This window comes from Haplochromis burtoni, unplaced genomic scaffold, assembly GCF_018398535.1.
Source record: "Haplochromis burtoni strain Fernald_Lab_line unplaced genomic scaffold, NCSU_Asbu1 Contig_60, whole genome shotgun sequence".
In the NCBI taxonomy this organism is placed as follows: domain Eukaryota; kingdom Metazoa; phylum Chordata; class Actinopteri; order Cichliformes; family Cichlidae; genus Haplochromis; species Haplochromis burtoni.
In genome coordinates, this window is record NW_024582421.1 from 996280 (window position 1) to 1011093 (window position 14814).

Here is a 14814-nt window from a genome sequence, read left to right on the forward strand (position 1 = left end):
TGTGTGTGTGTGTGTGTGTGTGTGTGTGTGTGTGTGTGTGTGTGTGTGTGTGAGAAAAGTGGTTGGAAAACACAGCGATGGGTTGAGAGAGTGGGGCATGTAGAGTAATCGCTGAAAGCGGATCCACTGTCTTGAAGAGAGATGAATGAATGGGGTCAGGGACGCCCCTGAGAATAAAGAGGTAGAGGAAGGGAAAAGATTGGAGGTGGGAAAGAGGGAGGGAAAAAAAGAGGGATAAACAGAAGGTGGGATAGAGGAAATGCACGAGCTGGAAATGGACTGAGGGTGACGGGAGTGAGGGATTAAATAAGAATAAGACATGGGGGGAAACATGGAAATGAGGAGAGAAACTCTGTTGCAAGACAGAATGTAAAAGCTGGCAGGGAAGCAGAAGATAAAAAAGGGAAGAGTGAGAGAGCAAGTGTAAGTGGGTGGATAATCAAATACACAGAGGAAGCAGATTTCCAAAAAAGGAGGGAAAGAAGAGAGGACGGGTGGTATGATGGGAAGTGTTTGGAAAAAGTTTGGGAAGAAGGAAAAACGAAAGAGAGAGAAAATGGATGGAAGTATTGAAGAAAACCAGCAGGTAGATTAACAGAGGGAGACCGTGGTCCAATCCTAATTCCCCTCTGGCCCTACCGCCGGACTCTGCCCCTCGCTTTTAATGCTGCTGTGGTGTTTAGCATATCACATTTCTTCTCTACGCTCCATTTAGAAGGCTAGAGGACCAGTACTCGTTAATGACGTCTCATGATGGGCTTGGCTTTAAGAATCAGATTTCACAAGGCAAATTTGGCTGCAGACCTCTCAGAACCCATCCCGAGATCAAACCGTGCTGCTGTAAGTGCTTTAACTACATCCTCCGTTTCCCGTGCATGTGTATCCAGTACTGTGCACATGGCAGCAAGTGAAACACAAGATAAAAAAAAGAACTTCGTGTACTAAAGTGCACGCACTCTGATCTCAACCAGCAGCCAACAGGCAGCAGATTTATCTCCCCTTTGCTCCCAAGAGGAGACACGCACGTTGGGAGCGCCGTCCGCCTCGTCAAGGTTTGTGAAACATTCACGTCGACAGATTTAATGCACTCCTCGAGACTGAACGCAGTTCATATCTTTTTTGGCGTAGAAGCTAAGGCGCTCTATTTTGAGTGCCTCCATCCTCCGTAAGCCAAAGAGTTCCTTATTGACTCAGCAGGAAAGCTTAGAGAGAGAGATGGGAGGGGGGGTTGTGGGTAGCTTGGTGCAGTTAGTCAGGCAGGTGGTCAACTGCTACTGGGTTTGGCCGGACCACACACCTCACATGATAAATTGTTTTCCACCTTGAGCCAAAGACAAAAATGAATAAAACCATGAAAATGAACAAAATGAAGATTTAGGAGATTGAAACTCTTTTCTTGTACTTTTATATTTCCATCCATCAAATATTATTAATGTGAAAAGAACTCCCTAACTTTTACAGTGGTTTACATTATGACTGGTTCTTGATCTTTTGTACTTTTGGATTGTTTTATAGGAGCAGTGTTACCTTTAAATTGATGGGGAGTTCTCACGGATTTTCAGGTATTTACTCTGCCTTTGTTTCGGGATTTAAACCATGAAGCAGTGCACATTCGGTGAGGTGATGAGTTCAGTACAACAGAAGGGCAGTGGATGAGAGATCAGCACATGTTAATTATTGACTGCCATATTGTAAAAAGTGCCCACTCTAAATAATCATTTGTGTCAGAAAGATAATCACCCTAATTAACTCTCTCAGTTATGAATCTGTATGAATGTGTTCCTATTTTAAATATTTAACTGTTATACATTTGACGTACTGTCATGTGTGCAGCTTTTGATTTTGCTGCAGGCTGGCAGCAAAGCGCTGGTGCACTGAGTTCGAGGAGTGCTGCGTAACACACAGACCTCCTGCATGCCCTAATAACCCTTTCAAAAGGACAAATTTGAGGCCTAGCACACACAGAATCAGCGGAAACAGCTCTGCACTTAAACTGATTTGGTAGAAGGATGACAGAGGGACTGATGGGAAGCTGTAGAGATCCCTGTGGGTGCTGGTGTGGCTAAATCTTTCCACAGCAGAGACTCAGCACTCGACAGGATTCAACATGTGGAGCGCTTTCTGAACCTCGGCCCCTCCAGTCAATTTCCAAAACAGTCGCAAATGTGCATGTCAAGTGCAGCAGCAGCGGTGTGAGCGACAGGCATGAGATTGGTGGTTGTTGTGGGGAGGGGTGGGGGGTCATGTCAAGAATGGAGGAGGGGAGACAGGGTTGTAGAGGCAGGGACTGTGTTCTTCAGTAATTGAATAAATTGAGAATTGAATTAAATTAAATCATACAAATTAGCATTCTGGCTATACCAAATTGCTATGAACTGTGGCTGCTTGCCTAGGGCTATGGCTCATGACAGGGGCTGGGTGCCAGCACTGGTAGCGATGACTGGCCCTTGGGAGAAATTATTCTGCAGTAGTTTGTTCCATTAAAGGCATCAATAGGCAAAGGAATAGCCTGTCATGCATTCATTATAGGTTTAAAGAGGGTCAACGGAAAAATCCACTTCATAAGATTTGCAGAATACCCCACAGAGCTGTGCTGTCATATTTACACAGATAAGAGTAAAGTGCTTGGAAAAAGAAATATTACTTTTACTTTGGTAAAAGAAAAAGGTCTGACCCTCAGATTTAAACAGTGAGGGCTTTCCAGAGAGGCCATTTGGCTCTGATGTCTAGCAATCATATGGAGCAGAACTCCATCATAAAAGCAATTTCCGCTTGATAGTCATAAATATAGACCAGAATCCAACGAAGGCAGGAGGACAGGTTGCATTTTGAGTAGTCGCCTGACTTTTCTACAATTCCTGTTAATTTCTCATTAAACATATCAAGTGAAAATTAATCAACTGGTGAAATAACTCATGCTTGTGCAGATTGTTTAACTTAGTTCAGCAGAAGTAAGCGGGACAGCTCAATGGGGGGAAAAAAGGGCAGAAAAGTTGGGTGTAGCAGAAAGAAGCATTTACCTTCTTGGTTTAAAGTGAACCAAATTAAACTGAGAATTCATAAAACAGTAATAAAAACTCAAGAGAGAGGTGCAGCTTTTGCTGAGACAGAATCCCAAAATAACCTCAATCCATCCTAATTTCACAATGCTGGGAGCTGTTGCGTAGCATAAGTAAATGCCTGCAATGTAAAACTGATTCATGGTATTAGATCTCTCAAACAGTTTTAACTGAGCGATTTGTTGTACTGAAGCAAATATCTGATATTCAACATGTTCTCAGAGATTCATTTAAAAATATGAATAGATGATAATTAAATTCCTTTTTCTGCCCTCACCTCAGCTCGCTGATTCTGCTGGATTGGTTCCTATTAAAATTTCGTTTTTTCACCCAAGTTTCTCCAAGTGATAAGTCGTAGAAGACTGCTGAGGGTCTTTATGCATTACCACATAAAACGATTTTGGAGAGATTCTGGTGCATTTGTGCAATCTAAATAACGTTAATTTGAGCTGAACTGAAATAAGTTGAGTAAAGATACTAAAAGAACCCAACGTTCACATTTTGGCTACACCTTGCTAGCACTGGGTTGGACCCTCTTTTAATGCCTTCAGCAAGTTGTTGGAAAACATTGTTCTGAGTTTTTGGTCCATTTTGACTTGATAACATCACACAGCTGCTGCAGATTTGTTGGCTACACTTCCATGATGTGAATATCCTGTTCCACCACATCCCAAAGGTGCTCCATTGGGCTGAGATCCAGTGAATATGGAGGCCATTTGAGTACAGTGAACGTTTTCACGTTCAAGAAACTAGTGTGAGCTTTGTGCCACGGTGTGCTATCCTGCTGGAAGCAACCACCATGGGCATAAACAGATGGACGTGATCAGCAAACAATATTCAGGTAGGCTGTGGTGTTTCAATGAATGTACAAGTGGGCCCAAAGTGCAACAAGAAAATATCCCCCACCCCATTACACCACCAGGAGAGTGGTGGTGTAATGGGGTGTTTATAGAGCAGCTGTGCCATCTAAAGCTGTTAACTGGGTTAGAGTCTGACCTGTGTGACATCATCATCCATAGCTGCCATCCTCAATAGGAAATACTTGGCGCAGGACAGATTTGTCTCCTTTTTAGCCTTCACAACATGCAGGGCACACATCAGTGCTAGCATGGAGATGGAGTTGTGTGTGCAGAATAAATGATGCTGAGTTCATGTATCGATGTTCAATCAACCAGTGAGAGAACCACATGTTCAAAATGTAGGTTATCTTGACTTTAAAAGTACACCTGAGTGGACCTGTCTGCGTTTTTACTCACTTTAATATCCTGACACTATGATATTACGCGCTACACTAATCTCATCACGCAGGACGGAGACAACAAAGAGTTTTAATGTCGCCGCTGCGTCTAGCTTCTTCTGCACAAAATTCTGAGCAGTTCTTAACTTTTAATTTATCACAATTTACCCCATCAGTGGAGCGACTGCAACACACTTTCCTTTGTTAATTTACTAGGACAGGAACTTATTTTCTTCTGTAATTTCAGCTCTTTATCATGTGATAAATATCTCTCTCTTTGTTTTTTTAAACAATTGGACAGCTCACAGTATAAAGCGTAAAATGTGTCGACCATGGTGTCTGTGTGTTTAGGGCGTCAGTTAACTGGATCCCTCCCTCCCACAGCGGAGATGGTCAGATTTAATCTGATAAACTCTTGATACAACCAGCTGTCAGACCAGACTCGACCTGTCTATGACCCAATCTCCCCGCCTGCCCTTCCTCCCTTCCTTTCTCTCTACCCCTCTTCCTCGTCTCTCATCTCCACTTAATGGCTCAATATCTCCCCTCTGTACCCAGACCTGTTCACTGTGACAGATAAGCGAACCCATCAAAGTTTAGCTACACGAACATGGATGCACCCATACACACACATTAGGTCAGAGTACTGGTCACGTAGCATTCACTGTCCATCTTAGTCTCTAATCCAGCATCTGAGAATCTTCCTCAGTAAACATTTCTTTACCAACGAAGAGGAAACACAAACACGACGACACACCAAGAACATGTATTGTTTTTTTTTCTTCTTTCTGTGGTAGTTTAGCAGATGTTCTGATAAAATATCTACATGGGGATTACAGGTGATTCAGTGTCTTGCTTCAGCACAAATTTCAGATGATTGCACGTTTGACCTTTGCTTATCCATGCTCAGTGAGCTTTACTTATCACTGCTGTTGGATTATAATGATTATAATGATAATCCAACAGCATAGCATTTTTTGACTGCTATGCTAAGACGAGTAAATAAGGTTTTGCTCAGTAACACTACAGGTTTGAATTTGTTTTGATTATTTTTGTGTGTGGTAAGAAAAAAAAGTGAGTTTGTGACTTGTTCCAAGATAAGAAACTGTGTTTTTCCTTTGTATCTCAGTCTGTCAGAATGAACAACCCTGAACAGCCCTCCCCATCTCTCCCCCACCCCCCTCCTTTTTTTCAAGCCTTATCTGCGGTTAGTCAGAAAGAAGCAGACTAACTAACTCACTAAAGGAAAAACACAGTAAGCTACACAGCTGTCTGGATTGTAAGTAATGCTTTTAATATTTCTACTGAGTTTACTCCACACACTCAGATGCAGAAGCTTCCAAGTGCCAATGCAAAACTACAGACATCTGTTTTCCACACCAAGGAGCTCATTTAGAGAAGCTGGGCACATGAAAACATGAAGTCTGATTCTAAACAACAAGGGAGAAGCATCACTGAAATCAGTGACTCAGTTAAAAAAACAAAAAACAGAAGAGGTCATTTCAGGGAAATTTGGGGCAACTTATTTAAAAATTCACTACTTTTATTGAACGTCCTTGACTTTGAAATACCATTTAGCCTAGAATTACATGCCATTAAGCTATGAAATTGCATTTAGCCTATTTTTTTCCCAGTGTCCCAACTCATCTTCAATTTGTCTCTTCAGTTCCTTTGATTATGATGTGTCTCTAGAACTGAACATCTAAGCTTCCTGCCAGCTAACGCGTGCTCACTGGCACGCATGTATGCTAATGAACACAGTTTTCCAACTCCTATTCCCTCACATACAACACGCACACTAACTCTATCAAAGAGTATATCCAGCTTTAGCAATTTGGGAACTAACAGTGGGGAGTTGAGGGGTGTGCACGAGTATGTAATGAAGTCCCATCGAGCTTAAAGTGCTCTGCAGTTTGTTTTTGTGTGTGCGTGTGTGAATGCATGGAAGGCTTCAGAAACTGGGCTGAAACAGTGCAATACAACAGTTCTCACTAGGCTTCTACACACTCACACACATGCACACAGACTTCACTCCAGTATCCACTTTCAGACTGCTCTCAATAGGACAGAGTCACTGTGTCCAGCTTAATTAATAAGATCCAGCCAGGTAAGAAAGTAGACTTTATTTACACACATACTGAGTAAGATGATTATCGTTATTGGTGAAGTGTTTAAGGGTATTTGGATTAATTGAGAGTGCGAAAGATTCAAAGGTTAAATAATTAAAGGTTATGGCTGTACTATGGTGCAGTTTCAGTTTGCTAAAAATAATTTTTGGTAAAATATTTAATTTAAATAGCAGTTTTGGTTAAAATAGTAATATTGTATCACATTAGTCAGTAAAAAAAATCGAACAGAAACCTCTTTGTAACTTGAGAAATAATTAGTGGCTGCACTGAAATTTTTGTTGCCATTGTGGACTGACTGATTAAAAGTTTAACAAATAATGTCATTAATTTATAAATGCAGACATGTTGCAATCAGTCAGAGTCAGTCTGCACTGATGATGTATTGAACTTTGGTTATAAATATACAAAGCAAGCAGAGGGTGCCTGCGTTACTTTGGTGTTAATTTGTTGTGGAATTTTTGTATTTCTGCTGCAAAGCCATGAACTCGTACTGTCAGTAGTTAATATCAGTTTCTGTGTATAGAGATGACAACAGATTAGCAGTTTATCACAGTTAATCACTATATTGTCACAAACAGATTACATGTAATTGCCAACTTGACCCAAGTGAACTGTACAGAGACAGCAGACCCTTTCCCTCTTATTGCCATTACATATTGCTATCACTGTCTTAACAAAGTCCTATTAAAAGTGGCAACTGTGAGTCATCACAGTCACCAGACCCCATCTTTGAAGAAACCATTGCAATTGCAATAATTTTGGTCACAGTGTGGTCTCAACCACTGTTTGCAGTGTGAGCATAGCAACAGCTGGTTTAGATTTATTGTCGATGCAGTGGGGGAGATCGTGGCGGAAGAGTTGGGTGGTCGCCTTGTAATCGGAAGGTTGCCGGTTTGAGCCCCGGCTTCGACAGTCTCGGTCGTTGTGTCCTTGGGCAAGACACTTCACCCGTTGCCTACTGGTGGTGGTCAGAGGGCCCGGTGGCGCCAGTGTCTCGGCAGCCTCGCCTCTGTCAGTGCGCCCCAGGGCAGCTGTGGCTACAATGTAGCTTGCCATCACCAGTGTGTGAATGGGTGGATGACTTGATGTGTAAAGCGCTTTGGGGTCCTTAGGAACTAGTAAAGCGCTATTCAAGTACAGGCCATTTACCAGTGAAAGTGAATTGTACAAGAAAATCTCATTGAAGTTTAAACCAGATTTTAAACAGGGAAGTTGAAGAGATCCCTGGTTCATTTGCAATTTTATCAGCTCTATTGAATAATTACAGTTCAATTAACCACAAAGAATTGATTTTTTATTTATTTAAACTAACTCCTGAGATCAGAGCACAAACAATCAGTCCAGAAACCTTGTGCATGCATGCCTGTGAACCCAATTTCTCCCCAAACTTGCCATGTAAACGGCATTTCTCGTTTCTTATTAGATGCAACCAGAGGGGAAAATAGTGTGAGTAATAAATAACAACAGAACAGCAAAACCCCATTTCCTTTGTGTTGACCTAATAAAATAAAATCAGGTGTAGATATCATTTCGACAGGTGAATGAAAAATGTACATCCGGAGTCACAGAGTCAGTGAGACCTCTTGTAAATGTGTACTGTGTTTTGTTAGGACAGGACTTCCTCAAGTCTTGGCCACATCCCTCAGGAACAGCAGGAGAGCAACTCAAACAGCAGGGTGGAGGCAAGTCGGTGCTAGATTTGATGTCCTGACAATTTGACTGGCAGGTTCAGCATGGACTCAGCTTGAACGCGCCTTGTTTTATTTAATGGACTTCTGCCCTCTTTTCTCTCACACACACTTGAGCATACAAACACTGTTATTATCTGGTGATGTTTTTTTTAGTTTAACATCAGATAGTCCTGGAAATCCTCTTCACAGGAAAACAGATTAAAATGGTTTGTCAGTACACGCAACACAAAAACAGCAAATCTGCAGATGGAGCTGCTCGCCGTTTGCTGTATTTTACTGTGTAAATCATTTCTGGCTTCACTAATCAACCAATCAACAAAAGGTTTCAGGTCGAATGGACACTGTTATCATTGACGCATGTAAAACTGTCTCCACACACCTTCCTCTGGCTTCTATTACAGCCCAACTAATGTCTGAAGATTTATTGAGGGCATAGAGTAATTTCCTCTTTTGGACTGGGGCACAGGGATCTGATTACACCTGCCACAGATCATACGCAGCCATTTACACAGAGCTGTCTCTTAAGTGTGAATCAAACTGTAAACACTTTGTCATATGTTCAGCCACTTATAGCAAGCAGTGAGGCACACGGGGCTCTTTACTGGAAAAAACACGCGCAGATTCTCTACAGTCACCTAGTTTCTGCAGTTATTTATAGGACAGCTGACCGCTGGCTACGTGTATGTAGGCCATATAGAAAAATCAGCAGCAGGATAGTACAAGTAATCAGTTAAGCCCGTATAATTTAAACAATGTTAACATTTGTATCATTGGTAAATCTCTGTGACACACACACACACACACACACACACACACACACACACACACACACACACACACACACACACTTGTTTTCATATCTCAGCCAGGACATGTAATTGACATAATGCTTTCGCTAGCTGCTTACCCTAACCATAACCTAATTACAACCCTGACACAAAACCACATTTTGGGTCTCAAAATGCTTTCAAACTCCTGGGGACGGGCATTTTGTCCCCATAAGTGACAGTTGGTCCCCGCAAAAATAGTAGCATGCTAATTTTCAGTCCTCTCAAAGACGTCTAAACATGTACACACACAGAAATCACCCATGTCAAGGATATCTGTCCTTCACTGATTCGTGAACATAGATGCACTCACAGGTGTTTCCTTGCACAGCAACTGTGTTCAGATTATCATTGCACCTCCTCAAATCACCTTCCTAAAACATGAAGATACGTGCCAGCCATAGCTGGACTGGCCATCGGGCATACCGGGCATTCGCCCGGTGGGCCAATGGTGATTTTTCGTTTTTATGGGCCGACGTCTTTTTGTTTGTTTGTTTTTTTGTAACGGTATAAACAATGAAAGGTGGTGGATTGGCCAATTGGTCATGATCGACTCTGGGCAGGACCAATTACAGCCGATGAGGTCGAACTTTAAAGTTCCGTATTTAGGTGTAAAGAAACGCGAATTGTCCCGAACTTCAGCAAAAATTTACGCTGCAGCTGCCTCTTCTTCTCTCATTCTCTCTCCCTCCATCTCCTGTTGCTACTTCAATCATGAAACTGATCAATGATCAGCTGATCGGCTTTGCTGTCCTAAGTCCCGTCTCGTTTGTTTATGGTCGCGCTAAACAACAGCAGCACGTTTAAGCTTGATAAGATGTTGTTATAATTTATTTAATATTACTTTCTAGCATCAACTACAACCCTGTGGGTTCAGTGGCGAGCCAATCCCAAGAGAGTGACTGTAGACGGACCAGAGTACGGTGTGGCCAGCCGTGGGATCCATCTTCAGCGAACCTCAGGACTATAACTACATTCCTTGACACAGATAAGACTAACACTTTAAAAATCTACCCGGGTAGTGTTAGAACCAGTGGACAGAAACACACACAAGGAGCTCTTTAATTGAAACTCTTTGGAGAATTTCCTTAAAGAGGATGTTTGGTTTTGATTTTATTTTTGAGCCCTTTAATGTGCGTTTGTGCACTGTAGGACGCCGGCTTTAGAGAGGCAGGGTTTGTAAAATTTACAACTTTCAATACAGTTTCTATTCAAATCACATCGTATCTATCATTGTGTGGTTCCCTCTCTGCTAATCCTTTCAAGGCTCCATAGCCTTACCTAGAACTTTCTGATACTAGTCCACAGTTGTCGAGACAATAATTTAATGCGTATCTCATATTATTTAATTGTAATACCTGTTACACTTTTCAGCTTAAAAAAAAAAAAAGACAATGCAAACTCAAAATGTCAGGAAAAAAACACTGGACTTTTATAATGTGACCATAAGACTGCTCTTTCAATAACTCCTCCTGCTAAGAAAAGAGTAAGACAAGGACCTCTAAAACAGAAGTAGTCTGTAAGCTGCAGACAGTCAACTATGACTCTGTGACAGCCGTAGCGTAAAAGCAGATGAGTGCACTGCAAGGAAGCAAGACGTTCATCCTTGCTCAAGAAATAGCTGATCAAAGTGGGTTGTCATATGCCATTTGAGTTGTCATTATTTGGTTGAATGAACTAAAATTGTGCTGAATTGCTGGACCAAATGATGGCAAGGATATTGTTACCAAGACAACCCTCTGTTGTGGAGATAACCAGAGAGGTGGTAAGGCTCTTTAACTCTGACACTGAGATGATAAATGGTAAATTCCAGGTAAATGAGTCCACTTTACACCCGTATTTTTTCTTTTTTTGAGGAAAGCTCCCTTTTTGCATGAAAACCTCAATTATTTCTCTGAAAGGTTTTACAGTAACACAGCAATCTTTGGAGTCTCACCAAAGTCCTGTTGAATACATTTATCTTAAGTTGCTGTGTGTGGTAATGGGGCTAAAATGTAAATGTGGAAATGTAAATGCACTGTGATGCCTTGCAGTCTAGGGATACCTATAAAGAATACATGATGAGCCGTTCCCCAACTCTTGTTGAATACTCGTTTCTGTTCTGCTCTAATGCATGTCTCAAGGCCTAACCATGCCCACTCATCCAGTGATCATGTTAAAAAGTGAAGTTTATTCCTTGTATATCCCTATGGGGGGGCTGCTGTTCTGCCATAATAAGAACACTGCTATTGGCTTCAATTATACTGTCAAGTGAATGATTGGAATATTCTATATGTAAGTGGTCTACTGTAAAAAAGTATAATGGGATGTCTATTACTGTGTCTTTTATTTTCAAAATTGGAAGCCGCTAATGCTGAATTGGTGGTTCATAAGTGCTCTGCTGAATGGCAGCTTGTCTTTGGAGAAAGAGACTTCTCACTGAGCTGTGAAGGTACGCTATTAGAGGGCATTTAAAGGACCATAAAAACTTTAAAGATAAATATTTCACCTGGAAAACATCAAAAGCTGATAAAGCAAGGTTGTGTGATTTAAGTCATGGTTTATCCCACTAATTTAGACCCCCCCCCCCCCCCCTTTTTAGTCTTTATTATCAGACAGAATGGCATTCAGTAAATGGCCCGGGGCAGAACTGGGCCCAAAAGTGATCTCTGATATTTAAACTGTTGCAAATGACGTGTCAAATATATATAGAGAGATGTGTTTTATGTGTTTTTCTAAGACATTGCAACAAATCACAGTTCTATAAAGAAATCTGAAATGGACAAAAAGGATTGGATAGAGTGGCTGAGTAGTTTCTTTATTCACTATATAACATCTTATATAAATCTAGGTGACCACAGTCTATTTTCCAAATTTATTAGACATAAAAAACCACAGAAACAACATCAGATCTGCAGCCTTCTGAAACATGCGTCACCTGCTTAGCCAAGTGAGTTGGGCTTCACCACCACAAGCTCACCTTGATTTAGTGTGTATATTCTATGTGCTGACATCGTACAGCTTTTACATTCAATCATATGTGCGTGTCTGTGTATAAGAGCCTTTGTTTTTTTCACACAGGCTCTTCTCCATATCAGCATCCATTTTGGCTTTCCAAGCATATGTGATTAGCAGTTGCTGCTCGGTGGCCAAAAAATTGGCAGATACATGAAAGTCAGCACAGGGCCAGCATAGACCCTTTGATGATAACATTTCCATAAATCATCACTGCTGACAAAGCACAACTTAGACTCGCTGATGTTACACCAAGTTTAAAGGCAGCGAGAGCAGTATTGGAAAAAAAAATACAAAGATCATGTATTCAACTATTTTTGTAACCTTAAATGTTGTAATCCTATTACTCATGAGGAGTAACTTCCCAATTCTTTACAGCTAAAAATACATATTCCTGCAGCTGGAGTAAATAGTGATCGAATCCAGTCCGGTGCAATACCACCTACTGCTCTGTATCTAACCATGAGAGCAAAAATAAATTGCTAAAAGTGTAGTTAGCTCTTTTCCCTGTGCACGACTGTAATCCTGTTGCAGGTAATCAAGAGCCTAACTTTCCAATACTGTGATGTAATAAGACACAGCTCTCCCTCTTGGATTCACTATTGATCCAATTTTGTGTGATTTCCATCTGAGCTCTGGCTGCAGACCGACTTGGCTGATGCCAAACAGACAGCCTGGGTGATGGAAACAGAGCCAGGGCTGCACAAAGCTAAGCTTATCTGAATATGTATGATATTTGACTCAAGTCCAGACTGAAACAAATTGAAATTGAATGGAATCCAGTGATGAGTGGTACTTAGACTCAGATTACAGATCTAGTTTAGAGGTTGATTACCAGTTTGGTTGTCTGATGTGAGTGTCTCTCTCTCTCTCTGTGAGTGTCTCTCTCTCTCTGAGTGCAGGAGGGATGTGAAGCAATGCTGGGTGAAATCAGGAGCGAGTAAAGCAGTAAGGAAATTATCCACCAATCCAAAAGGGGATATGTGTTAGAGAGAGGATTTCCTGTGATCTGCAGTTTTAAATAAATTGAGAGAAAATCAGAACAGTCTTAAGAAAGCTTTTGTGGACTATTGTTCCATAAATGACCAGTGAAATGCAGAAACCAAATCTATTTTGTGTGCTTTAAAGGGAGGAGATGGAACAGAGAATAAAATAAAACGAAATGAAATAAAATAACTAATGGTTATATATTGCTGTTGTAGATTATAATAGGTATATATTATATTTCTAATACAGTTGTAACTATTGATTGTTAATTTTCAGCCAAAATATATAATTTATTGAAGAAGCATTTCAGCTTTAGTTTTTGTACATTCTTGACTTACATTTATTTGGAATTTAATAAAAGAGGTAATTACTAATGAACTACTGAATAGATAATCCTCTGAAGGTGTTTTATTTTCTAGTTTCAGAAAAAAACTGTTTGCACAGTGTCATTGCATTACTGTCATATGCATAATCTTTGCAAACATAGATTCCTTGTAGAGAGCTCTTGCTCTGTCCATCATACAGCGCTGTCCCTGTAACCATGTGTAACTAATTTACAACCAATCTGGGTTCCTGAATGTCACGCTTGCTCAGTGGGATATGAGGCCTGCCACCTACTCACAGATTGGAACCAGTTTCATGGAAAAATGTCAGGTTCCTTCCAAAGACTCGCTTCCCCTGTTTCTTGTGGAATCATTGGACTTCAGGCTTGATCAACCAACAGTGAGAACAGAGAGAATACTGACACCACTTTAGTCAAGCTTAAAGTATTGATAGGAAAAGATGAAAGTTGATTTAAAAAAAAAACAAAAACGCATGCATTTCAATAATTATTAGTATGTGACAGGAAGGTAACTGCAGTCTGCATTTGCAGGTAAGATGTGCAATTCCCCCAAAATGGGGACACTTTGTTAAATAAAACCAAAAAATGTTTGCAAATATCATAAAGCCTCGTTTTATTCATAATAGATCACAGAGAAAAAAACAAACAAAACACATGTTAAAACTGAGACATTTTACTATGTCATGAAAACTGTTAGGTCATTTTGAATTAGCTGGCAGCAACATGTCTCAAAACAATTAGGTCAGGAGTGAAAAAAGTCTGGGAAAGGAGGTGATGCTAAAAAACCCCCCAGGGGAACAGGGGAAACATTTTACAGCTAAAAATTTGGTTAATTTCTGAGCCTCTGAGAAGTAAAGATGGGCAGCAAAAACCTGCATTTGCAAATTGAGAAACATTATTCTGAAATTCTTCCACAATGTAAAATCGCCAGCACCTTAAATCTCTCATCTCCATCTAAAAGTCCAAGAATCAGGAGAAATCTCTTTGCACAAGGGACAAGGTGTGAAATCAATAGTGGATGCCTGTGATGTTTAGGCCCTCGGGGAGCACTCCATTAAAAAAACAGGCATGATTCAATCATGGAAATCAGTGCATGGGCTCAGGAACGCTCTCAGAAATCACTGCCTGTGAACACAGTTTGCCATCACAGCCAAAAATACAGGTTATTATACAAACAAGAAGCAACGTTTGAACATAATCCAGAAACACCATCATCTTCTCTGGGCCAATGGAAATTGGAAATTCCTTTTTGGAAAACATGAACATTGCGTTCATCTGGACGAAAGAGGAGAGGAACCATCCAGCTTGTTATCAGTGCTCAGCTTAAAAGTTTGGAGGTATGGAGGTGCATTAGTGCCTATGGAATTAGGAACTTTACATCTGTAAAGGCACCACCAATACTGAAGGGTGTATATATAGCAACACTGTAAAACACAAGGCCTGGGGGCCAGAATGGGCCGGCAAAGGAGAACAGAAATTTGGGACTTTTTAATTGTAATTCATACGTTTTACAGGTTTTTGTGCTGATAAAGACCTCCTCATTAATG

General features: G+C 40.8%; 1 protein-coding gene across 1 annotated transcript in view; it reads left to right on the top strand.

Annotated features, from left to right (window-relative positions):
• dalrd3 (DALR anticodon binding domain containing 3) overlaps window positions 1-10128 on the top strand; it is a 26357-nt gene extending 16229 nt beyond the window's left edge. The window contains exon 13 of the mRNA XM_042221047.1: window positions 9795-10128. Within this exon, the coding sequence (XP_042076981.1) occupies window positions 9795-9845 (51 nt within the window). The 3' untranslated portion in view covers window positions 9846-10128. The remainder of the gene's footprint in view (window positions 1-9794) is intronic.
• Window positions 10129-14814: the final 4686 nt, after the last annotated feature.